Here is a 27,801-nt window from a genome sequence, read left to right as displayed (position 1 = left end):
TGCCAAGCAGCGCAGCAAGTCACACTTGCTGTGCTGCATTGCGTGATCGGGAAAGGGCAGGAATGTGCCTTATTTAAGGGAATACGGCGCATTCCTACCTTTTCTCCTGCACTGGTGCCCTTTTGGCAGCCTAGTGCCAATGTAGACACGTTTGCATCATGATGCCATGGTTCCTGTGTTGCATGCAGGATTGTTTTTGTGCAGGAAGAGACACCTTTCCGCACAAAATAATTCTCAGAGGCATATTTCTCGTTCTGTGTGTATTGCAGAATGCAGCACATATAGAAAGAGGAAGTAACAAAGTGAAATAAAGATATTTTTCCTCCTTACGCCTCTCCTGGGAAGGCGTATCTTTTGGGCGCATTCCCAGGTTTACCTGTTCTGGTAGAGCTAGGAATAGGTAAAAAACCATGTGAGTTGCATGGGAACACCCACACAATGCCCATGGAATGCTTTCCTTGCACAGAGCAAGTCAATGCAGCGATTTGGGCTGCGTTGCTTTACTCCAAACTTATGGAGCTACTCAAGGACATGCTAAGTGGCTTTGCGTGGCTTCATAAATCACATTTGCATCATGCATGTACCATATTGCGTAGTGCAACCGCGATGCAAACCGGCTCGTAAACAGGCCCCCAAGTGTCCCCACCCAGTAAGCCCACAGATGCACTGATTCTGAAGTCACATACAAACTTTGTAGACTTAAGAGTTGGGAATGCACCTATCTGTTTCTTCATCCGCTAAGACAGATGACTGTTCATCTGTTAATGAATTGTGATTGTCAAAGTTATGTGTTCTGTCTGTGCTATATCAATTTTTTAAGATGCTTAATTTAAATGTGACATTGAAGTACAAAAAAGTGATGGATAGAATGCTTGAATAAATCTCAGCCACTGGTAATTATGCCAGCCTGCATCCCAAGCCATCTTCATTTTTGCACACCATCAATGGCGGCTTCTCCGCGTTGCCCCACTGCTCTGTGAGCAGTAGTTAAAAGAAAACTAAATGATAACTAGCGTTATTATCATTTTAGTTTACAGTTTTCTGGTGCAGGACAGGGCTGGAGTGCCTAAGCAGAGGCCAGGAGGAGAAATGGTTGCACCACTCTAAAGTGTGCATAACTGTTTTGTCCAACCCTCTTGTGCCTGCCAAACAGTCATGTGCACTTTGCATGTTCTGCACCCAGGCTGCATTACAGCTTGGGTGCAGAACCTGCCTAGGCCCCCATTCCGTGCCTGAGCACCGAACCACGGTGCTCAGACCAATCACAATGCTGCATTGCAGCGTTGTGATTGGCAAGGGGAGTCAAGAGCCTGGGTGCTTCCTGGTTCCTACTTCCGAGGAGCGAGAGGCGGCCTCGAGGAGAATAAGGGGCGGCAGCCCAGCCTGAAGGTGTTTTTATTATTATTTATTTTCATTTACAACCTCCCCTCCCCTCTAAATAGCGGCTGGCACTGCCCCCATGCCACCTCAGTTTGGATCCTGTCATTTACAAATCAGGCTTGACGCTGCTCCAGTGGAACATTTCAGCCCGAACTGCCAGAAAAGTCCCCCTTAAACCAGAACAGAAGCAACCCAGTACCGGCTTTGCCATTATTGGGGCTGTTCAGTCGGGTACAGCTTTGTTCCAAGTGTCACCTTGTGCATAGGACCTGCTTCTGGGCATACCCATCCCACCTAGGGCGTTAGATTGAAGCATACAAAAAAGCGATGGGTGGAAAGCTTGAAAAAATCTCAGCCACTGATAATTTAGTCCACGTACCAGTCCACTGCTGTTTTGCACACTATGCCACCTCAGTATGGACCAAACCATATGCAAATCAACTGCTATTAAAGACACTTGTCTTTGTCGGGCTTTAAAAATACCACACATACATACAGAGACATCGTTCATTACTTGTGTTGACTTCTCTGCCTAATGTTTTGAATCTCTATAGTACCAGAATTGGTTGTGGCCCTTTGAAATTGTCTGTATACCTTACACAGCTTTCAGTTGTTTTAATTTAATGAAGAGGCAGTGTCATTTTTAACGACCTCGACATGCATTTAAATTACACCTAGTTACATTGGATGATTGAAAAAGGAACATATGACTCTTTTGTGTTTTTCTTGCAGGTTTTGAATACTTTGTGTCTGGCTATGAAAGTTTTGAAAGCAAGACAGAGATAGTAGGAAATCACGATACTGGCAATTGCCAGAAGATGGCGACACAGAGCCAGGAACAAAAAGGTTTCTTGTCAAGTTCTCACGGAAGAAAAGAACAGAATAATGAAAGCGACAACAGTGTTTCTTCCGTATGCGTCTCTGAAATTGACTATTCCATCCCCTCTGTTTCACAACATGATGCGCTCGAAGAGTTGGATCGCGTGTTAGAAGAGGAGTTAACCAAATCTCAAGAGAACAGCACGGAGAGGGACGCTCTGCATCTGAACTCTGAAGCTAATGATTTCGCAGAGAGCAGCTCCACGAAGACGGTCACAGAGGCAGTGCACAGCCCTGGCGACGAGGGCAGCCCAAGTGAGACAGAGGAGCCGGGCAACCTAGAGCCATCAAGAAGTGGGACAGTGGGAAAGTTGAGTGTTGTCTCCACTCTGCAACAACATATTAGTTCGTGTGTCCTCAATAATAAGATTTCCAAGACTTTACTAAATCAAGCCGAAGCTGCCCTCTGCAGCGCCGAAAAGAAGTTAAAGAGCTCGATAGCAAATAAAGAAAGGCGTGATTTTATTCCTACTAAATGGTCAATTCGTAGCTTTCCCGGAGAAAGCCCACACGATGAAGTGGACAGCACAACGAATCTCTTCAAGAGTAAGTCCTACTCAGAAGGAGGTAAAGTGTCCTCTCCTGCGGTTGGTCCCCCGGGCCGCTATATGCCTCCAAAGACGCGAGCACGTGCTCCCGCGAGCGCTGCAGCGAGAGACACGCGGAAAGTTCGAAGCGACTACATCATGAGCTCAGGCAGAAAGAGCAGCAGGAGGAAGAGGCAGCAGGTCTGGACCCCCCGTAATGTAACAGAAGAGGAACCATCGGGGGATCAAGCTGAGAACAACAAGCAGGTATGTGTGCAGTGTTACATCTTTATCGAAATGTCTTCTCTCCCCTCCCAAAAAAGCACTCCTGCCTCTGCACAGAGCAGACAGGCCATCCCAGAAATTAGGCGCAGAATCGTTTGAATCTGCATATAACAGGAAAAGTAATGGGCATATTTATAAAGATTTGGAATAGGGCCCTGCCGCCGCAAGTCATTTTACGTCACTGTGGTACGCCAATTCGAGAGGACAGAAATGCACTGTATTGACAAGATGCAGTGCATTCCTGTCCTTTCACCCGGCGCAAAAAATTGCAGCTGTCAGGCTGTGTGCCAACGCAGACACCCTTGCACCATGATGGAAGGCTGTCTGTGTTTTTGGCATGATTGTTTTTGTGCCGAAAGGGGCATTTTCACGCACAAAAACAATCACAAGGTGTTTTCCTCGTTCTGTGGGGCACATGTACAACACAAAGCTGGAGTGCAGTGCTGCGACAAATTTGGCAGTGCCGCGCTCTGACATTTTAAAAACGCAGAGATTTACTACAATGTGGCGCACCCCTGTTGTGAAGACGCAAGACTCCAGTAAGGTGGGTAAATCTGAAGTTTATGGTGAGCGCGGCGTAGTAGATCCAAACGATGCAAGCAAAGGCATTAATCGTCATATGAGAGCTCTGGAACATGGAATCCAAAAGACAGGTTTGAGAGGAGCAGAGGACACCTTAAGCATCTTGTCACTATTGATGCACTCTGGACATTCCCTAACAGTTCTATCAACCATTTTATCAAGTCCAGGCCACCAAAAATTAGCCCTAATAAGGCGTTTCATAGAAGCCATACCAAGATGTCCCTGGTGGGCAAGTAACAAAATCTTACTCTGCATGGAGACTGGAGGAATGATCTTTCCCACTTTGAAAAGTAGACCACCATCGTCCTCAGTCTCGTCAGAAACTTGACAAAAAGGGGCACCATTGGCAGTGGCGGATTTTTCCTTAGGCCAACCCTTTTTCAAACAGTCAAGAACAAGTCGACACACAACGTCGTTATTCATTTCAGTCATCCATTCAGACTCAGACAGACTGAAAAACTCTTCTGAGACAAAATCTTTAACAGTGGCAACTATGTCTTCATCTTGTTCATCATAAAGTGCACAATCTTCAGAGCAAGGCAGTCTGGAGAGGAAGTCGGCAGTAACATTGCATTTGCCAGGGTCATACACAACCTCAAAATCATACTCTTGTAGTCTGTATGTGAGCCGAGCAATACGAGCAGTAGGGCCCCCCCGCTTTGCCCCCCCCCCCTTCCCCGGGATAAGATGCCGAAGAGGGGCTTATGATCCGTCCTAAGAAGATAGCTGTTTCCCCACACATAGTTGCAGAAATGTTCTGTGGCCCAAATGCATGCTGATAACTCCCTCTCAATCACTGCATACCTTCTTTCAGTAGCCGTGAGAGTTCTAGATCCGAACGCTGCACACCACTCTTCCTTCCCAGAACACTGACTAAGTACTCCTCCTAGACCGTAAAGGCTAGCATCAACAGTAATGATGCATTTTTTATTCAAGCAAAAAGCAGAGAGTGGGAGCATTCACAATCTCACTTTTGATTTATTTAAAAGCTGTTTCCTGTCTATCTGACCAGACAAACTCGGTGGACTTTCTGGTCTATTCTCTGAGGGGCTCCATCTTAGTGGCAACATTCTGTATGAATTTACTATAGAATTCACACAGACCAGTAAAAGAGATTAGTTTCTCTCTGTTGTCAGGTGAGGGTGCATTGATAATAGCATCAACCAAAGACTTTTTGGGCACCACACCCTCATCCAAGAGAGTCTGACCAAGATACTCCTCCGACTTGCGGAAAAATTAGCATTTTCCAGTTTTAAGTGTCAAACCACTCTTTCTCAATCTTAGGCAAACTTGCTTTACATGTTGGAAATGACCATCTCCACTCTTAGAAAAAATGAGGATGTCATCCTGGAAACATTTCACAAAGTTACCGACATCCTTAAATATGTGGTTCCTGGCCCTTTGAAAAACGGATGCCGCCGATGCTAGGCTGAAAGGTATCCTCTTGAACTGAATCAATCCTTGATGAATGATAAAAGAAGTGAAGTGTTTGGAGCCCTCAGTGAACTCAATTTGGTGGTACGCACAGCGAAGGTCAAGAGTGGAAAAAATACAGACACCATCCAACATACACACCATCTTGTTGATATTAGGAAGAGGGTGGCAATCAGCAACCAAATTGTCATTCAACGCTCTCATATCAACACACAACCTAAGCCTTTTGTCAGGCTTCTGGGTCAAAACAATTGGAGAAACCCATTCGGATGACTCAATCTCTAACCATGTCATCCAACATAGATTTTAACTCGACCCTAACGCTGATGGGGACCACCCTAAGCTTTTGCTTGACGGGTACCGATCCTTCCCTAACTTTTATCCAGGGCTGAAACCTTTAAGTTTACCGAGTTCTTCAGAAAACACATCGGGAAACAAATTAGTAACATCAACAGAACAGGAAGCCATTATAGCAAGAACAGACACAGGTTCTTTCTCCCTGGGATTTAACACAATGGCAAGTTTGGCCTGGTCACGCCACCCTAACACATTTACACCTTTGAGAGCCACATAAAGCTTAATAAAACCTCTGCTTTCTTTGAATTCAATGAATACTCCTTTGAAACCTATAAAGTCAACATTGGAGCCATCGAAATTCTGTGCCACAATATCAGGTTTGCATAAGGATCTCAAATCAAGTAAGTTCCCAAAAGATTCCAAACCGTATTGCCTCATGATAATAGTCCAAGGTGACCCAGAGTCCGCCATAAGCTCAAGATTCCTTCCAAGAATACACACAATACATTTAGGTGGACCATTCTTGTCAGCTTTAGAATCATCAAATGAGTATCGAATGGAAACTACAATTCCAGTCTCTAAATCAGAATGGACATCATCACCCAAGGATAGATCATGAGAAATATAAGAAATTTCACTTTGGAGCAGTTGGAAGAAGAAACAGAAGAGGTACTTTTCTTAGTATAAGTATCCTTGCACATTTTGGAGAAATGTCCCATACGTCCTCAGTTACTACACTCTTTCCCAAGGGCAGGACAACGTGGAAAAGAGGCCATGTGACCAGGATTACCACACCTGTAGCAGTAAAAACTTTTGGAATTAGAGTTATTCCTGAAGTTGGGATTGTATGGGCCTTTAGAAGTGCTAGGCGTAACACTGTTCACTTCACTTGAAATAGAAGGCTTAACTTTTTTGCTGAGGGACTTCATCCACTTTTCCGACTGTTCCAAAGCTTTGGCAGTGCTGATGGCAACCTCCAAATTAGGGTCGCCCATCATCCAAAGCTGCTCCTGGACTTTTTTACTTCTCACATGAACAATGATTTGGTCCCTGATCATCTCATCAGTGATCCAACCAAAGTTACAATGCAAAGATAATGCACAGAGGGCAGTAAGGAAATCATCAAAACATTCTCCCTCTTCTTGGGCTCTAGTGTAAAACTTAAACCTATTTAATGCAACACTAGTAGTAGGTTTAAATCTGTTCTCAATGCGTAAAATTGCTTAATCGTAGGCATTATAATCGCCTCCAGACCTGACAGGAGGGAGAGTCCTGTAAACTACTTGTCCCTCAGAACCTAAACTATGAAGAAAAATTTTCTTCTTTGTCTCAGCTGACATGCGTTCACCATTAATTGCTTTTAAATAAGTGATAAACTCCTCTTTCCACCTTGTCCATGGAATGGGTGGTTCTCCTTTGTTTTGCAGAAACGTACTTGATGGATCAAAGTGCATGGTAATAATATATTAGACACAATACCTCTAATATAACTGCAAAGTAATAATATAGACACAATAAATGCAAAAAGTAACCAATATAAGTTAATAGTTATCAGAATACAATTCATAGTAGTATAAGACACTCAAAAAGCTTTAACACAAAGATTAAAATGTTGATCCTTTGCATAAAGAGTGTATAAAAGTCAAGGTGTGCCTGTCACCGTAAATAAAGAGGCTGAAACAAGGTATCCAAAATTTATAGTAGAGTATGGTGTGCCTATCACCGTAGTATGAACAGGCATCCTACCTGTACATCAGTAAGAGAAATAATCATCTCTGAGCTTGTACAAAATATAAACAACAGTGTTGAAGCGATAGAAAAGGCTACTGTAGTAGATGCTGATGCAGACTGCTTACAGGAGTAGACGCTGTTGTTGACTGCCGTTAACTAAGGGCCGTGAAGATGCGCTCCAAAAATAGATGCAAAAATAGATGCTCACAACATTGATATCCGATAGTTTCTTCTGGCATCGGGCGTTCTGGCAAGATCAAAGTGGCCGCCGGCGTGATGACGCACGATGTGGCCAACGTGAAGGATAAATTCCGAAGATGACGCACAGGACGAGGTGTGTGTCTAAGGAGCAGTATCCCGGCAACAGATATTGAAGCATGACGCGCAGCCAGGAACGTTGTGACAAAGGCGTCCAGGCAACCGTTGTTAAAGGGCAATGAAGACGCCACAGCGGGCTGAAAAGGAAATGGCCGTTGACGTTGAAAAAGCTGCCAAAATGAGTAAAATCCACCAGAAACACATTGGCGGAGTGAATATATATTCCGGTTTTCATCAAAGTATGTGAGAAGCTCACCAGAATTGATTGTTGCTGTTCCGGTGGGTAAAAGACATGCAGAAAACGAAGATAGGGTCCGGAAGATGTCGCTGTACCTGTGCCGCAGAAATATGTAACATGAAAAGTCTTCTATCAGTCGTCACCCCTTGTGAAGACGCAAGACTCCAATAAGGTGGGTAAATATGAAGTTTATTGTGAGCGCGGCACAGAACATCCAAACGATGCAAGCAAAGGCAGTAACTGTCATATGAGAGATCTGGAACATGGCATCCAAAACTTACAACGCAGGTACATGGTTCCATGTTCCAAGAACTCCACATAACCTGGCTGAGCTCCATGTGATCTGACTAGCTTTGAATGCCTTTCTACCCTCCAGTAAGTAAAGGCTAGAGCAGGGGTTCACAGACAACACCAGCGCCATGTGGTACTGGAACAAACAGAGCGGGTGGGATCGCGGACCATTTGTCAAGAGGCCCTGCATCTCTGTACATGGCTGAAACGTCAAGGCATATCTCTGGTGGTTCAACACCTTGCAATCTCTTTGAATGCCAGGGCGGACAAACTCAGCCATCGATGTCTAGCGGATCACGTATGGAGTCTCCATTCGGAAGTGGCGCAAGGTTTCTTTCAACAGTGGGTAGACCCTTAGTTAGATCTGTTCACCTACGCCGAGAACACCCAATGTCAGCAGTTTCGCGTGCTGGAGTTTCCAAGGGTGTTCGCACTCGGAGATGCTTTTCGTCTCGAGTGGAGCGCAGACCTCCTGTACGCCTTTCTGCCCATACCTCTTCTGGTCAGAGTTCTCAAGATGATCAAGAACAACCGGCCCAAGTCATCCTGGTGGCTCCGGATTGGGCACGGAGAGTTTGGTATCCTGAGCTACTGATCATTAAAATTGATCCTCCAATCAGGCTGCCCATTCGAGAGGGTCTTTTGTTGCAGCTTAAAGTCAGTGTTCTCCACTAAACCTGTCCAGTCGAAGCCTTCTTGCATGGACCTTCCTCTCAAAGTCTGCACCTTCATCTTAGCAGCCCAGCATCCTTTCACGAAGACGGTATAAGCCTGCCGTTTGAAGACATTTGTGGCATGGTGTACAGAAAAAGTAATTGATCCCCTTTCTGTCCTCCTTTCTGAAGTTCAACTTTTCAATATTTCCCTTCCCCAGCAGGGCACTGATCTGGGCACTCTAATGTCCATCTTTCTGCCTGTTTGTGGTTGTCTGACCTACCCTCCCTTTTCAAATCCCCTATAGTGCATACGTTTCCAAAAGCCCTTGTCCATCTTTTCCCTCCTCCATTTATCATGCCTCAGTGGAACCGTAATCTGGTCTTAACCTTATTGATGTGTGCTCCTTTCTAGGATCTCCATAATTGTCCCCTCAGGCTTCTTATGATTAAAACAGCCTTCCTTGTGGCTATTACATCTGCCCAGAGTGAGTGAGCTGCTTTTTGCTTTGCCATCCAAACTACCTTACCTCTCAAACTATCCTGACAAGCTGGTGCTTCGCACAAGAGCCTCCTTACTTCCAAAAGTGGTCACTTCATTTCACATTATCCAATCCATCACACTGCCTACTTTCTTTGCTCCTCCACATCCATCTAAAGAAGAGATACTCCATCGTCTAGGTCTAACTAGAGCTTTGTCATTCTACCTTGACCGCACACGAGAGTTCCGAGTGGACGACCAACTCTTCGTTGGGTATGTTGGTGCGAAGAAATGTCGGGCTGTGCAGGGGCGGACCACCTCCAAATGGGTCATGCTCTGCATTAAAATCTGCCACACATTGATCAAGGAGTAACCTACTGAAGGCTTGCAAGCTCTTTTCACCAGAGCTAAAGCTGCGACCACTGCGGCAGCCAGCGTAGTTCAGTTCCTGGATATCTGCCAGGCAGTAACATGGGCTTCCCTGTACACGTTCACCAAACATTAATGCTTAAACAATGAGGTCTGCAGGGATGGGCATTTTGCCTGTTCAGTCCTGCTAGACTTCTTTGTTTGAAATTGGTCCACAGACCCACCGCCGGGGATAGTATTGCTTGGATTTCTAGTCTAAGGTAAGGAAACTGCAGCTAGCAGTTTCTAAAAGATGAACAAGTTACTTAGCTTCAGTAATGCCTTCTCTGGTAGAGACTACATGTATCCACAGATCCCTTACAGACTCACCCATCCTCTCTGCTTTGCAAACAGATTTCTGGGCACATGGTTTCTCCTTTTCAGGGCCCTAGTTTTCCACATCAATGGTCAGTGTTCTTAATGGCTCAGCGCTTCTGGCGTTGAAAGTCATGAAAAGAAACTGACATCAGCATGCTTGGGTGGCGCTTATATAGGTGCCGCGCACGTCACTTGTGACACACACAATGGCAACAATGCACACAAAGCTGAACGACGCCACCTTCGGTGCGCAGAGGTACTGCTGACGAAAAATCTTCCAGACACGGTCTGACGCTTCGGGAATTCTAAGGTAAAGAATATTGCCAAAGGTAAGTAACTTGTTTTTAAGGATGTTTTAAGGGTTTTGAGGGTAGTGGGTTTATAGGTGAGGTGGTATAGTATTTTTTGTGTATTTGGTGTATATTTAGAGGTCTTAATATTAGTGGTTTTCATTATTTTGTAGTTTTGGGTTTTCGTACACTGTTTTAGTAATATATCGTTATATTAAGTTAAACTGTGTTATGTTACTTATATTTTCATGATTAAATGCGATATATATGTATTTTTGGGATTTTACTGTTATTTTTGTGTGGGTTTGCTTTTTTATGTACTTTACAGGTTTTTGTTGGGCATTAGGAGTTTCAGTTTTTATTTTTCGAAAAGGAAATCATTTTTGGTTTATAATAAACCAGCGATTTTTACTTTAATTCCTTTTTTCAGTTATCCAGGAGCATTTTTTTTTAAAACAGCTTTTTAGTTTTTTATGGCTTCTAGATACTTTGGATTGCTAGATGGGATCTTTATTGGATTTGTTTAATTTATGCATTTTTTGGGGGGCTTTTGGATAACATTTTTCCCATTTTTGGTTGATTAATATTTTGACTATGTGTATATGGAGGAAGACTGCAGCTACCCAACAGTAAGTCTTTTTTATTTGGTTTATTTTGGGTGCGAAATGCAATCATTTATTGTTTATGTAAATATTATGTGATTGCCATTAGGAATTGTGTGGTTTTTATGTTGTAATTATTTTATGTGATGGATTGAGTTTGTTTTTTAGTTGCTAATGGTGACATTTCTTTAGTAAATAAGTTTTATATATTTTATCTAAGTCTTCATTAACATTAGACTTTTATTTAAGTTTTAGACTATTAAATACATGTATTAAAAATATATATTTATTATTTAAATAACATGATTTGTAACGTTGTTAGATTATGTAATGTTTGCAATTGGGTAGGTTATCATTTATTTAGTAATGTTTTTGGCTATTATTTCTAAACAATCTACTCCTTTGTTATTAATGAAGATTTTGACTTTAGATTGTAGCATGTCATACATTCTTGTGGTTTGTTTGCTTTAGGGGCAATTTGACTAACAGATCTCTCCATTCACAGTTGTTGGTAGCTTTGCTCTTTTTGTAATGTTTCTATACATTTTTAGAGTGTAGTTTTGGTTCTGCCTAGCATGTATTGGAAGGCGTTGTGCCATCCTTCCACTGGCTTGTTTGTTTTTACTCCCTGTTGCAAGGTGCTGGCATAAACATTCCACCATGGTATTTGTAATGTTAGCTTGGCATCTGTGTCCTGATCGATGCAGTGTGCCAATCCTAGTGTCTTCATGATAGACCATGAGGGGGCTTAGTTTGTCTTTGTTTGGTCGGGAGAAAGGGCTCTATTAGTAAATTGTAGAGGTCAGCTACCTCTGTGCCCGGGCCATAATCTAGTGTTATAATTTTATTTTATTTCAAAGGCAAATTGACATTTGTAGAATATTCTACGCTTAGGGCCTAATTCCATTTTGGGAGTCCTGGTACTGCTAAACCCGCGGTTGCGGTGAGACCGCCCGATTCCGACCCTTGTGGTCAGACTGCCACAAGCCCGCAGGTAGCCCGCCACCGGGATCCCGGATCTTACAGCGGCCTCGGTGTTGAGAGGGGCACTGCTGTGCAGATTACAACCTGCCTTTCCACCAACCATTTCATGGCTGGGACCCTGCCGTGAAATGGGTGGTGGAAAGGCAGGGTAGGGGGCCCAAACAGGGCTCACTGGCAAATCTGCACATGGGGAGCACGCAGGGGGCACATGTTGTTTTCCCCTAGAAGTGCACTATCGTACGTGCACTGTGTGACATTCACGACATGGTGCATATCACACAGTGCACCCGATATGGCTGTTCTCATCAGCCGAAGCATGCCGCCGCCTTGGGACCACAGAAACAATATCGCCTGTACAGCAGTTTTTTTAAAATATGGCAGTGGAGAAGCCGCAGGCTATGCGGGGCTAGACCGCTAATGTCGTAATCAGCCCCTTAAGTGCATATTGTTGGAGGTGTTTCCAATCTTCTTTGATCCAATCTGCTTTGATTGAAATGATAGTAACATCCTTAAATAGCTGTGTGGTGAATTTTTTTTAAATGGTTTGATAATGGCTTGCTTAAAATCTATGATTTGTTGGGGGGAGTACTAGTTATTTCATGTTTAATGTGGTTTAGGAGTTTGTAGTAAGTACTGCTTTTTGTTTGGTAAAAAGGCACATCTAAAAGGGATATTTGTATTTTGATATTTGCCATGTGTAGTGTATATCTAAGTGAATGGTTTGGTACAGGTTTTAAAGGTACCATTCATCATCTAGGTTTTACATTAGCTTAATTCTTAAGTTTAGTAAGATATTTGCTGTAGAGAATATAGAATTTGTTTCTCATTGTTTAGGTTATAATGTAAAAGGAAAGGTTCTTCATTCTGTGTTATTGTAAAATGTTCAGATATTTCTGTGTCATGGTACATTCTACGGGCATGAGGAGTATCGCTCAGGGCTTTTTTGGTTCATGCAATTAAATGTTTTAAAGTGAGTATAGGTGGTAGTTGGTTCTTGGGAGCTGCTGCCTGCCTCTCTTATATCCTGCAGTACCTCCCTTGCTTCTATTTCTGTCACATTTGGGGGTGGTTGTGCTCTCTTACATGAATTGCAACATCATCTTTTGTAGTTGCCCTGCATTAGAATAATATTTGGTACGTTTACAATTTATATTCTGCCTTGATGCACTTTCTTGGCTGTAGATATAGCCCATTTGATTTTTGCTGCCTATGCCATTGTATCTGAAAGCACTGTAATAATATAAATATATACACTATATTAAAGTTTGTACTTTTGTTATTTACATGTAAAATTATGCAACAAATTCTGTTTTGTATACTTACATGTGTGTTCTAGTTAGATGCTTCAAGCTGGGTTGCAGCTTTTCCGTTGAGGGTGTGCTTATGTGGAGCAGGTATTTCCTTTTCTGTTGGATGGGGAAAAAATGTGTTTCCTATTAAATGTTCATTTGTTGGTAGCTGATTGAAGTTAGTAAGTTTATTCTTATTTGCTGTTTGGGTGAGATTATAGTTTTAAAATAACGTATCTATACTTACTTTCTTAAATCTTTTTGCTGGTTTCTGATAGTTATGTTTTTTCTGGCACTTTATCACTTTTCCAAGTTGCTGAGTTTTCTTTTACAAAGTCTATGTAAAGAGATAGAAGTTGGAGAGTGTTTTATTAATTAATACATATTTTAAAACGTTATATTTATTGACAAGAATGTTTTAGTTTAAATATAAGTTTTACTTACTGGGTTAGGTAGTTGTTGAGATGTATACATTTCTTCTTTAATTGTCTGGTCAGAGTCAGGCAGAGTTTCCTCGTCTTGCAGCGTTTGTAGTTTTTAAAATATTCAGTTGTTTAAATACGTGTGCCTTTTATATTATTGATTTAATTGTCTGATTTTTTGGTTATAGTTGTTTACAATTTGATTTTATTGGTTGGTTTGATTTTAGTTTGAAGTCTTTTATCAGTTATTTTCTTCTATGGTAAACACTAATTTAGGTTTTATTTATAATTTATGATATCGAGTTATTTTTATGAAAATGAAAAATAGGTTTGTAAAGCGCTCGATTGCCGTGGCGTCTTAGCGCTGAAAGTGTGAGAAGGTGCTGCTTTATTAGTCCTGCTATTATTTAGGAGGGAACAGCCAGGATTTAAGCGCTTTCCTAAAGTGCTGCCTGTTTGACTGCAGCCTCATTGCAATTGGCATTTTGTTCCACAAGGTCGCAGCACAGTGGGAGAGACTCCTGCCTCCCAATCTTGCTCTGCGGATTTTGTAGATTTGAACAAGACCTGCGTTTGCAGATCTAAGGTTTCTCGTGGGTGAAAACCATAAGAACAATTTTTGAATGTCAGCCGCTCCGCCTCTATAAAGTGCCTTGTGGACTAGACAGAGAGCCTTAAACACCACTCACTGGTGAAAAGGGACCCAGTGTAGCGATCTTATACCTGCAGAGGTGGAATGGCTTCTAGGAATGTTTAAAAGCAAGCGCGCAGCTGCATTGTGTAAGGACTGCAATTTAGACTCTTGGGCCTTGTCAATACCCAGGAAAAAATACATTGCAGTAGTCTATTTTATAGGGATAAGAGGTACTATGACAGTTTTCCTGAGTTGCTGAGGAATAAAAGGAATAATTTTACGTAAGATCTTCAATAAGAAGAAACAGGAGGATGTTAGGCGATTTATCTGGCCTGTAAAGTTTAGTTGGTTGTCAATGATCACACCTAACCTCCGGACTTTGCTTATTGACCGGGACACTCACCAGCCTCTATTAGCCACCAGGTTTGGTTCCACAGGGTGTGGCCCTTACCAAACTCCATGACCTCTGTTTTCTCATGTTGATTTAAAGAAAACTCTGACTCATCCAGCTCATAATTTCAGTCAGACAGGTATGGAACCTGATGGCAGTAGCTTCCTGATGTCTAGATACGGATATAATAAGCTGAGAATCATCCGCATTAGAGACCACAGTGAATCCATGCTGTCTGATGATTCTGGCCAGAGGAGTGACATAGATGTTAAATAGCGTGGGTGATAAGGCCGATCCCTGCGGGACCCCGCATGGAAGGTGGAAGGTATCAGATTGCAGATTGTCCCATATTATGCTCTGCTCCCTACAAGCCAGAAAGGAGGCAAGGAGGGCCAGGGCCGATCCCCCAATCACTAGAGTGTTCAGCCGCCGCACTAACACAGTGTGATTCACGGTGTCAAATGCTGCCGATAGGTCCACCTGCCTGCGAATATCCTCTGTAGCCATTATCAGAGCCAACTCCGTAGAATAGCATGATCGAAAGCCATGTTGACTGGGGTCTAGCAGGTTATTGGAATCAAGATACTGAGTTAATTCCGTGTTCACCGACTTTTCAAGAATTTTGGCTGCTATTGGCAAGCATGAGATTGGTCGATAATTTTTGACGTCAGTCAGGGCCAGGGCAGGCTTTTTGAGGTTCGGCCTAATACAAGCTTTTTTCCAGGCACAGGGAAAAATACCAGACTCCACTACTTTGCTTAGGAGGGGAGCAAGATGGGAGCTAATTGTATCTGAGACTAGGTGTAGAATGGCAGGGGGACACGGATCGTTGGGTGAGCCTGACCTGGTTGTAGAATGAAGGGTCGTCACTTTCTCTTGTTTAAGGGTCAGAAAAACTTGTTAATTGGCTGTGAGTAGTATTCTCATCAACGGGCAGCCTATTAGGCATGGGCAAAGCGCGAGCTGTGTCGAGAAGGTCATCATAAATTAATTGCACCTTCTCTTGAAAGAAGCTCGCCAACTTATTACAGAAGGCTTGATCGGGCCTAAACTGATTAGCCTGCTGCAGCTTAGATAGAACTTGGACTGATTTAATGAGTTCCTTAGAGGAGTTTTTAGCCTTTTCAATTTTGGTTGTAAAATAGTCAGTTTTGGCTTGTATAATGGCCTCCTTGTATTGTTCCAAGGCTAGGTTATATACCAGTTTGTGCTCCTTACTATAGTCAGATCTCCATATTCGTTCTACTCCCCTACATTTGACTGTGATACTTTTAAGGCCAGGTCCATCCCATGGCGATGTCGCCTGAGATCTTCTTGTCCGAATTGATTTTTCTGAAGCTACCTGATTAACCGCTAGTCTAATCCAATTCTCAAACTGGAGATCCGCTTCATTATTATCAGTGACCAGAGAGGGAGGGCAAATATCAAGGGACTGTTGTAGTTAATTTCTTTGTATTTTGTGCCAGGATCGAACTTTTACAAAGGGTGCTCTATTTAAAGTAGAGAGATTGGTCTGTGTTTGTTTGATTTTAAACTGTACAGCCTTATGTTCAGTCCAGGGAAATGGGAGGATATTGACCAAAATAATGGCGGGGTTGTTAGTGAAGCTACCATCAAGTTTATGACCGGCTGAATGCGTAGGTTCAGACACAATTTGTGTTAGGCTATGGGCTGCCAGGTTATCAAGTAACCTAGAGGTATCAAAATTATTGTTTAGTTCCAAGTGAAAATTGAAATTACCCAGGATAGTGAGCATAGAGGATTCTAAACAAGATTCAAGAAAGATCTGTAGGGCTTGGGTGAAAGGTGCTCTAGGTCCAGGTGGCGATATAGAAGTAGCCCATGAAAGGTGGAAATATTGGTAATTTTGAAAGTAAATAACGTGGCCTCAGCTTCCAGCTGTGTGATGGATTTTACTCAAACTTTTAGATCGAAGCGATGTATCATTGCAATGCCTCTTCCTCTGTTCCCTAACCTATCTTGGCCTGTCACTGAGTAGCCTGCTGGGAGCGCAATGTTCCAGTAAGGATCTGATGCCTGATTAGTCCACGTCTCAGTCAGAAATACTATGTCAGGGTTTAAAAGCTGTAACATATATTCGAACTGATACTTACGTTTGACAAATGAGCGGGTGTTAAGCGGTATGCACTGCAAAACTGTGAGAGGGTCTAGAAGGTGCAACTGCTGTTCCAGAACTCGCAAAAATAGTGTCAGTGCCGTAGGAGAGGACAGCCAAGGCACTTTATCACTTTTCCAAGTCATAGTGTTTTCTTTTACGAAGTCTATGTAAAGAAATAGAAGTTGGAGAGTTTATTTTCATTAATACATATTTTACAATTTTATATATATGTTTTAGTTTAAATATAAGGTTTACTTACTAGGTTAGGTAGTTGTTGAGATGTATACATTTCTTCTTTAATGGCCTGGTCAGGGAATCCGGTAGAGTTTCCTCGTCTTGCAGCATTTGTCATTTTTGAAATATTTAGTTGTTTAAAGTAGTGTGCCTTTTATATTATTGATTTACTTGTTTGTCTGATTTTATTGGTTAAAGTGGTTTATAATCTGATTCTATTGGTTAGTTTAACTTTAGTTTGTAGTCTTTTTATCATTTATCTTCTTCTATGGTAAACATTAATTTAGGTTTTATTTATAATTTATGATAAATTGTTTGACAGTTTTGAATATAAATGTGTATACATTTCTGTATATATACATTTATATTTAGGTTGTTGTCTAAGTGTTTATAATTATTGCTAACACTCTTTTTGGATTGGATTGTTATGATTTTAAGTATATAGGTTTTTGGGATGAATGGTAAATATTTTGGTGAGGTAATATATGTTTGTTTCATTTAAATATGTATAAAACATGGTATTTTATTTCTAATAATTGTTTTATGTAAAAAAGATGTTTTTATATTTATTAGTAATAATTATTGTGGTTATATTATTGTAGTAGATATTGTGTGAATAGATATATTTGACATAGTATATGTTTATTTAAAGATGACAATATTATTGTTTCCAATATTTGTGTTTTCGATTTAAGTAAAAATTGATATTTAACAACAGAATTTGTGTTCTCGATTTTTGTTGTTTTACTAGCTAAGTATAGGAATTCGATATCTTGTTATCCATTTCTATTTTCTGATACTTATGCTTAGATATTGTATGCATCAATAATATGTCAATGATCCAAAATTTTGAGCTGCTCTGCAATTTTCTGAGGAAGATTCACCAAGATTAGGCCACAATCATTCTATTTGTTCTGGATTGCCAAGGAGGGTGTGGTATGCAGAACTTCCGTATGACCTTTGCAACCACCTGCTGTCCCGGGTGAACTCCATTCCCAGTCAGGGGGATAGAGCTGCACCTGAATCTCCGAGGTCTCCACCTTTATGCCTGAAGGTTCAGCAGGGACACCTAAGTTCTTCTAAGCTACCACTGAAGTTGGTGGACGTTATCTTGTTAGCTCGTCACATCTCCACAAAATCTGTGTATTTTGGTAGATACAGCAGGTTTGTATTATGGTGCACAAACAACAATGTGGACCCTTTACAAAATAGGTTGTCATAGATCCTACAGTTCACACACTCACTGCCTCAGAGAGGGTGGGCTGTTAGCACTTTCAAAGAGCACATCACTTTGTTGTTAGCACTCCCCTGTCTCCTAAACCAACTGTTCTTGTTTCAAATCTTTGGACAGTCCATCATCTCTCCAATATGTTTGTTTGTCTGGATCCTAGCTATGTGGTCAATTTTTACCTTGACCATACTCAACAGATTAGAGTAGATGATCAACGTTTTGTTGGGTACTGGGGCGGTAGCTAGGGAAAAGTGGTTTAGAAGTGGACGTTATCCCACTGGATCATCCTTTGTATCAATGCTGTTGCCTAGAAGGAGCCTCCTGAGGGTATCAGACCTCAATCCACCAGAGCCAGGTCATCGTCTTCTGCCCTTTCAAGAGGTGTTCTTATTGCGGAGATTTCCAAGGTGATGACGTGGTCCTCCTTACATACATTGCCACATATTACTGCTTAGATTCAGAGGTGCTCGGGGAATGACACGTTGCGAGATCTGTGCTGCAAGATTTTCCTGTCTAATGTTTTATCATCCCTTTTCCTGGAGATACTGCTTGGAAATCTGTTCAACAAGTGAGTAATTTACAGGTAGAAGTATCAATCAGAGGAAAAAGTAACTTCTTTTCTGTAACAATCTTTCTGGTGGATACTCTGGCTACTTGCATATTCCTCACTAATCATACCCGCCACCCCGTTTGATGGATGTAGTACTTGGAAAGGAATATTAAGTTCCTGATTAGAGTTTGTGACAACGTTTTCACCTGTATCTGTTTGTCACAATGGCCGATTTACAAAAGCAATGTACCATAACATCTTCTAAACCCTTCTGGTTGTAGGATGTATAGGGTTTCTAGGTTCTCCAGCAGCCCAAGATTCCCTGAGCCAGCAATCGATGCTGCACTGTACTATAGTTTTTCATAGTGTACCAAGTATAGACCAGTTCATATGGTGAAATAAGTAAAGTGAAAAATGGATAAAAAGGAAAAGTATGTATTTTCTGAAATGGCACAAGATATTGAGTTTAGGGGCAGTGGTTATTTGTACATCTCTGAATATGTGAGTACCCATACTAGAATAGGATTTAGAGGGTATTTTTTTAAAATGTCTTCCCTGTTACACATTGGCTGACAGTTGGAAGGCACAAATGCAGCGAAATCCAATTGGTAGTAACAAATTTTCTGCTATTCTTTGTTCCCATATTTCTTCCTATAAAAATGGTACCTTGCTTGTGTGGGTAGGCCTAGTGCCTGTGGGGAGAAACGGCCTAAAACACAACATGGATACATCACATATTTCCACTCAAAACTGACCCTTTTTTTCACAAAGTGGGTAGCTGGGGATTTTGGGCCCTAGCTCAGTCGGTACCTAGGAAAACTTGACAAACTTGCACATTTTTTTAAAACTAGACACCTAGGGGACCTTATGTTGGGTGACGTGCGTAAGTCTCACCAGGGTTTTACCCCTAATCCTGTGCAAACCTCGAACTTTTGCATAAAAATACTTTTTTCTCACATTTCTGTGATGGAAAGTTCTGGAATCTAATGGGAGCTGCAAACGTCCTCCCATTCATCATTCCCCAAAGTATCCAGGTAAAATGGTACCCCACTTGTGTGGGTAGGCCTAGTGCCTGCGGGAGGAAAGGGCCCAAAACGCAATATGGATACATCACAGTTTGCATCTCAAGCGTACCCTTTTTTTGCAAAGTGGGCAGCTGTGGATTTTGGGCCCCAGCTTAGCCGGCACCTAGCGAAACCTATCAAACTTGCACATTTTTAAAAACTAGATACCTAGGGGACTCCAGGTTGGGTGACTAGCGCAGCTCTCACCAGGTTTTTAACCTGAATCCCTTGCAAACTTCAAACCTTTACGAAAAACAAATACCTCATATTTCTGCGATAAAAAGTTTTAGAATCTACAGGGAGCTACAAACTTCCTCCTGCCCCGCACTCCCTAAAGTATCCTGTTAAAATGGTACCTCACTTGTGTAGGTAGGCCTAGTGCGCGTGTCAGGGAAGGGCCCAAAGTGCAACATGCATCACATTTTCCCACTCAAAACTGACCCTTTTTTTGCAAAGTGGGTAGCAGCGATTTCAGGCCCTGGCTCACCTGGCACCTAGTGAAACCTTGCAAACTTGCACATTTTTTAAGAACAAGACACCTGGGGGAATCTAGGGTGGGTGGCTTTCATCAAATATTTTTACCCAGAATCTCTTGCAAACCTCACATTTTGACTTAAAAAAATACATTTTCCTCACATTTCTGTAATGGAAAGTTCGGAATCTGCAGGGAGCCACAAAATTCCTTCAACCCAGCATTGCCCAAGTCTCCCAATAAAAATGGTACCTAACTTGTGTGGGCAAGCTTAGTGCCTGCAAAAAGAAACAGCCCAGAACGTGACTAGGCCTGGGCTGAGCTTGCGGCTTTTCACTTACCAGAAAACAGTTCCTCAAGCGTGCGGAGTATTGCTCGGCCACCCCTAGGACTCACCACCTGACCTGACATGACTTCAACTTGGAAAACATATAGACAACAATACATTGTATGTTATGTTATGAGTTCCCAAGGGATCGCCGTTCACTCAAGGTGTTCTGTCGGGTCACAGGTTAGAGTGCAGATTCTTCTGTTGGGCAGCGCGTGAGCTCCCTTGACGTTGTCGTGACATTGACATTTCACCATTTGCACTCAGTCCTTGAATAAACACGCCGATGCTCACAAAGGTTCAGCCCTTGTTCCAAGGTGCACTTCAGAAGATGAGGCACGCAAGATATGGAGTGTGAAAAGTCAAAATTAAAGTGTCTGAAGCGCCGAGTGCACAAGCCTTCAGTTCCCAAAACACACCGAGAAATCACTGGGGAATAGTTTTTCAGCTCCAAAACCAGGCTGTCACGCACTGAAGTGTGTCAGCTTGCCTGTGTATAAGCACAGCCAAGTCTGCTCGTCTTGGTACACAGCAAAACCACCTGCTTCAAAGCTCTGCTTCAGTTATCCAACCTCCTAACACCAATAGATATATAACCACAACTCAAAAAATACTTCTTTGAAATTTATAGCCAGAATTAATTTACATAAATATGATCTGCATAGCATGCACGCCGGCAATGTGTTTTCGATGTTGTGTTTTCTTTTCTAGGACCACAGCACCTATTTTATTTTTCTGTCGTGGTACGAATTATACACACACACGTAAAAGTAGCATTGCGCATAAACACCTTTAGACAAAACTACAGCAGGGCGGCCAGGTCTTGCAATGACGGAGTCAATCACAAGGAAGATGCTGCTGAGTGCCATTGATTTCTACAGGGACTTACCCACCAAGATCCGATTGTTTTCAGATAAGTCTGAATTCAATGCTGCAGGCAGACCATGCAACATTCCTCTGCACCACAAGACCGTTTTGATTCCACCAAAGGACGCGCAGCCTTGATCAAGAGATAGCTGTCTTAGCAGAGGGGATACAGTAGGATGTCATCCCAATCTCAGGACCCTGAAAACCATATCCTTTCTCCAGAAGCGACGTGTAAAAGTAGTGTTGCACTTAAAGATGTCATACAAATCGCTCCCTGTAGCTAGTTCTAGTGGTGGCTGTGGGCTGCCGCTGGCTCCTACTGTTATTGCTCTCATGGGGGAGCAGCAAAGCTGGGGAAAGCGAAAATGATAGAGACACTCATGATTCCTTCCCAACCCCCACTACCTCCCTGACTCCATCTTGACCTGAAGTCACTTCACTGAAAAACTGGTGCATGAGAGTAACTTATCAGGTGCAGATGAGTCTCCAAATCCTCAGGTGTTGGCATTTCAGGAAGCTTGAAAGGGAGTTATGGTTGGCCAGGAGTACAGTATGCGACTCTGTGAGTGAACGTGTGCATAATGCTGAGGTGAGCAGCACGCACTGATAAACTCCGCTCCACCAACAGTTGGCGGAGTTTTTGCCGAACTCCACGCTCCAAGTAGAACATGGAGTGGCAACATTTTGCATACTCTGCCGTCAGAGGGGAGTTTGCTGCCCAGGCCTAAACGCAACATAGATACATTAAATTTTCTCACTCAAAACTGACCCTTTTTTTGGAAAGTAAGTAGCTGTGATTTTGGGCTCTAGCTCAGCCGAAACGTGGGGAAACCTAGTAAAGCTGTAAATTTTTTAGGTTTAAATCTTTTTATTATTATTATTATCGTTATGGAGCAACGCAAATGAAAAGTGCAATACCTTCGGGTCACGCAGGGCTCGGCAGCTTCAAAGTGAAACGCTTTAAGATATCTATGCACCAAAGAAAAAAACACTATCCCACCACCCACCTAAATAAAAAGGAAAGAAAAAACAAGAGGAAAAAAGAAGAGCACTCTTACCGCCCCTGGAAGATGTTGTCCTTAAATGGCCCTGAATGGAGCGGCTGATCTCAAAAAGGCAAAGATGTATCATGTGTGTGTTTCCGGTGTGGTAAGAGGCAAGAGGCATAAATATTTAGGACAATAGAGTTCTCTGAATTCAGGGGCTAATAGCGCCAGAAAGGGTTGCCAAAGCTCACAAAAGGAAGAGCCTTTGCCAGCCAGGGTGAGGGAGATCTTCTTCATACCTAGCACGTGCCATAGGCGCTGGTACCACCCCATGTGTGTGGGAACCTGGGCGGACTTCCAGTGCATGAGTATGTTCTGTGTGGCTGTGCCAAGGGCAAAGGCTATCTGTTTCCCCCTCCTGGATTTCAGAGGGTAAGTGATCGGGTTCGGGACACCCAGTAACACATATGCGATGAATCTGGGAAGTTTCGTGTCTAGGTGCTTGTAAATCTCATCTAGGACATATATCCAGTAGGCCTGGATGTGGGGACAGTCCCACAAGAAGTGGACCAACGAGCCCCTCTGTCCATAGCCCCTCCAACAATCAGAACTATGGGTAGGGTCAGCCTGGTGCAATCTCTCTGGAGTGTAGTACCAGTGGTATACAAGTTTAGTAAAGGTTTCAGTGAGGCCTACTTGTGTTGCGGTGTGGCGTGCCCTGTAACACGCGCCGTCCCACTCCCAAGTCGTAAGGTCCTGTCCTAAATCCCTCTCCCACCGCGCCCATCTCGCGTGATAAGTGTGAATGAATCTAGACAGGAGGAATTTGTAAAGGTCCGAGATCAGTTTTTTATCTGAGGAGTGCGTAAAGAGACAGTATTCATATTTAGTGAAGTACCGCGATCCCTGCGCCCGAATATTAGGATGCATGGCCCAGTGGCGGACCTGCAGATTGTGCATGCATTTTGATTCAGGGAAGCCATGATCGGCACGCAGTTGCGAAAACGGGACGAAGTGCACCTTTGTGGAACAACTGACATAAAGCGCGCCAACACGATTCTCTCCACAATGGGAATGCAGGGACTGCACCGGGCCCAAAATCTGGATTGTTCCATGTAGGGGTGAGCTGGGAGGGGAATGTGGTGAGGGCGTGCTGCAAATTAGTCCGATCCCAAACCTTAAGGATGGAACGCGTCACAAGAGAAGCATACAGGTTGGGTGGGCGATGGGGTTTGGGCAGGAAGGGGACCTTCATGAGAGACGTGCCTGCAACAGCCCGATCCTGGAAAAGCCAGTGCTTCTCTGATTCCGCTTTACTCCATTCAACCAGGTACCGGAGTTGCGTCTGGAGAGCGCAAGGTCTGGAACCCCAAGGACCCCTCATTGGTGGAAGAAAGCTCACCAGCTGCTTCATTCTCGGCCTACGTCCCTGCCAAATGAAGGAGGAGAGATCAGACTGGATTCTTTGTAGCCATCCGGTGGGAGGCGGGAGAGGCAGGGTCTGGAAGAGGTACAGGATCTTGGGGAGAATGGTCTTTTTAATGGCTGCGATATGCCCCAGCCACCATATTGGGTAGTGTTTCCATTGTAGCAACGCAGCACGAATGTGTGCCTGCGGAAGGGAGTAATTAATCTGTCTCATAGACAGTACATTCGGGGCCAGCTGTTTGCCTCAGTAGGGGACTGCCTCGTCCGACCAGTGAAGAGGGAAACGAGTCTGCAAGTCTGTTAAGACATTTGGCGGCAATGACAAGTTCAGTGCTGTAGATTTTGCTAGGTTAATCTTAAACCCGGAGGCTCTCCCAAAGGTCTCTAGTTCCTCCAAGAAGTGCTCCTATTTGGTCGCGGGGTTCGTGAGCGTGGCCAGCACGTCATCTGCGTAAAGGCTAATGGTGTGTGTGTCCCCTCCAAAGCTGATACCGGTGATCTGGGGGTGATCCCATACTCTCTGATCCAAGGTCTCCATCTATAGAGCAAAAAGCAGGGCCGATAGAGGGCACCCCTGCCTAGTGCCTCTACGGATAGGGAATGATGCAGAGGTATGGCCATTCACTTGGACCGTTGCGACGGGAAAGCGATAACAGTTCAGGATGTGCGTCCGCATCTTGTCTTGGATGTCAGCGCATATCAGGACTTGCTCGAGATATGGCCAGTGTACGCGGTCAAAGGCCTTCTCCGCGTCCACCATCAGGAGCATGTATTCTTCGGGGGTGCGGGAGGCCTTTTCGATCAGGTGCGTGACTCGCTTAGTGTTATCGCTCGTTTGGCGCTGCAGTATAAAACCTGCTTGGTCGGGATCTACCAACTCCTGCATATGGGGGCCCAATCGGGCGGCTAGGATCCCGGTGTAGAGCTTCTGATCAATGTTCAAGAGTGAGATGGGCCGGTAAGATCGGCAGGCCGTTTTATCTTTCCCAGGTTTCGGGATAACGACCACTGCCACCTCTAACATTCCACCCGGTTCTTCTTGCGGTCTACATTGTCAGCCGTAGATATAGCAATTACCTCTCCTCTAATCACTGCCTTAAGGGCTTCCCACCTAGTGGAGAGAGCTGTGTCTGCGTTGTTGTTGTGTCGCAAGTATTCGTCCAGTGCTCGCTGTAGTCGTGTGGCCGTGTCTGGACGGTGTAGGAGGGTATCCCTGAAGCTCCAATGTCTAGCCGGGGGGTGAGCCAGCGGAAAAGCCAGGGCAACCACGACTGGAGAGTGGTCGGAAAGGGTCGACACTGGTATGTCAGCTGAGAGTGTGATGTCTAGGATAGGTTTAGTGCCCAAGAAATAATCTAATCTGGCGTAGGTTTTATGTGCGTTGGAATAGAAGGAGAAATCTCTAGTGCCAGGATGGAGGTGTCGCCACAAGTCTGTGATTCCCAGTTCATGTAGTTTAGTGTGTCCGGAAGGGGAAAGGGCGCCCACCTGGCTAGTGCGTTGCGCAGAGCACTCCAGGACATTATCAAATACTAAGTTAAGATCACCCCCAAGCAATATATGGCGGTCCGGGGTGGCCATCGCTTCTATCAGTGCCTCACTCAGGAAACGTTCCTGGCCGTCATTGGGGGCATAGATGGATCCTACTGTAAATGTATGTCCCTCTGTGGTGAATTGGTAGGTGAGGAGCCTGCCCCGTATTTCATCCCCATTTTGTACCACCCGCCCCGGAAGTGTTTCGAGACCAATATGGCCACCCCTGCCTTCTTCGCTGGTCCGAAGGAGTGAAATTGGGTCGGGAAGGAACGGGACCGGAGCATGTGACAATCCTTAGGGAGAAGATGTGTCTCCTGAAGGAGATAAATGTCTGCCCCGTGCTTTCAAGATAAGATAGGAGAGCTCTCCGCTTGATCGGGTTATTAAGGCCCCTCACATTGAGAGTAAGGATTTTAATAGAAGAAGGCGGCATTCAGGTCTGGAGGAAGTGTGGGCGTCTCGCAGGAGTATTGGAGTGACCAGAACTCAGAGCCAGCTAAAAAGAGCCATACAAAGCAGTGAGGCCCAGGTGCGTTGCGAGCCAGGGAAAATCTCATGCTGTGGGGAGAAGGAAGAGGGTGAAGAGTGTCTAAAATGATAAGAAACCCCAACTGCAAAAGGAAAAAATAAATCAAAAAGATAAGAACCCCACTAGGCGCAACAGGCACCAGAAATGAATCAATGTTCAAACATAGTCTGTCATCCAGGGATGAACAGGGAGGAAGTCTATCGGGCGGTCGAATGGCCAATATCAGTTCTTCCACCTTCCTCCCCCACCCCCAACAGGTTGAGAAAAAGGATATAGCCATGAGAACAGGATTGGTCAGTCAGTCGAGGCCTTGGCCAGTGCCCCGGGGGGAGCCTCCAGGGCAGCCTGCTGCTCCATCTTGATCACAGCAGGGTCCGGTCGGCGGGCGTGGCGGCGCCGCCTCTGTTGTTTCTACTGAGGTCTGTCATCACTGGATCCCTGTTCCGAGCGGGCCCCCTCGTCCGTGTCCTCCGGGAGAGTGATCCCAAGGAGCTTGCCCGCTTCGGACAAGGAGCGAAGTTGGAATAGCTTGCCATCATGTCGAAACAGGAACGGATGTCCCCAGGAGTATGAGATGTTGCGTTGGTGAAGGACCTCCGTGATGGGGCAGAAGGTTCTGCGTTTTTGAAGAGTGATGGCTGCAAGGTCCTAATATAGGGTGGGCGTCTGATTGCGGAAAGAGATTTGCTGTAGGGAGCGGGCTTTACGTAAAATCTCTTCTTTAGTATAGAAGTCCTGGACGCAAACCAGTATGTCAGCAGGGGGTGCTTGCGCAGCTCTGGGCGGGCCCACCCTGTGGGCACGATCTAATTTCAGTGGAGTGTCCAGGGGGTTACCCAGAATGTGGTTAAACAGTTGAGGAAATATGAATTTTTATGGTCAATTGTGTCCCCTATCTAGACCCCAACGGCTCCATGTACATGCTACAAGTACATGTATGTTCCCTCCACTTCAAGCTATGAAGACGCAAATACAATTGTGTCCAACGTTAATATGTACTCTTTCATATCTGCCATGAATGGGCCAGATATTCCGTTCCTAAGTATGCCTTGCCACCGTCTTTATATGGTATACTTTTCACGTTTTCCAGCTCTGGCAAGGTATGCCCTGAATTCTGCCATCAAGCTTTTTCCTGCTTCTGCCTCTGAAATGCTCCAGCCTGGACCTGCATCTGTATCTATGAACTTTGTCTTACTTCCTGCGCGGCTAACGGTGCCTGACGCGGCCTGTTGCCTGCCAAAAACTGTATTCAGCCTTCAAGTTATCTGCTCCGCTCCTCATCCAATGCATTCCTGTCTAGTAGTTTAGGTAAACATCCTTCCAGCTACCGAGCAAAGGGCCCGGCCTTACTGTCTCCATGCAAGTAATTCATGACTCTCGTTACCATGGTAGGCCCATGCCCCCTCGCATCTCATGTAGACACTTAGACGCTTGTACACGCACTAACAGTCAGTATAGAATAGGATTTGTCCGCGAAGACCTTTCCTTCTAGATAATATAGTTCCTTAAACACAAGATATTAGATATGATTTAGGACTAGGTTGTCCTGACACCCCAGACTTCTGTCTCCTCATGTAGGGCTAAATGTCAAGTTCCCTTCACCCCCTAGTTACACGTCAATCACACGTCATGCGGCTGCGTGCGCATCTCTACCAAACATTTTTGCTGACACTGCAGGATTCTCTTATGGATCCACCCACCTGTGACATCATTTTAAATGACGTTTCTAGTATACGCCCTTATGCACGCCTATTATTACGCCTTTTTCATTACGTATGTGTATTCTTATCTGTATTATCAGCTGTTACGCCTCCTGCATCTGTCTTAATGTAATGCATTTCATATATATACTGTTGCTTGTCAATAATGTATTGCTGATCCCTTCCTGAACCTTCGTGGTGACGGAACTCGATTGCCTGGTTCGAACCATCATTCCTTTGTAAGGAATAAATACCCTATTATACCCTCGAATACCACGGATTCTGCCTCTTATTTTACTGAGTTATTCGTATTGTATTTTACT

At 44.0% G+C, this 27,801-nt stretch overlaps 1 protein-coding gene across 1 annotated transcript in view; it reads left to right on the top strand.

The window, feature by feature from the left end:
- TEX14 (testis expressed 14, intercellular bridge forming factor) overlaps nucleotides 1-27,801 on the top strand; it is a 1,549,829-nt gene that overhangs the window by 669,303 nt on the left and 852,725 nt on the right. Inside the window, exon 13 of the mRNA XM_085647123.1 lies at nucleotides 2,113-3,053. Within this exon, the coding sequence (XP_085503249.1) occupies nucleotides 2,113-3,053 (941 nt within the window). The remainder of the gene's footprint in view (nucleotides 1-2,112; nucleotides 3,054-27,801) is intronic.

Source organism: Triturus cristatus, chromosome 3_2 (assembly GCF_964204655.1).
Source record: "Triturus cristatus chromosome 3_2, aTriCri1.1, whole genome shotgun sequence".
NCBI lineage: Eukaryota > Metazoa > Chordata > Amphibia > Caudata > Salamandridae > Triturus > Triturus cristatus.
Note: the sequence above shows the minus strand (reverse complement) of the source record. Positions and strands in the feature narration are given on the sequence as shown.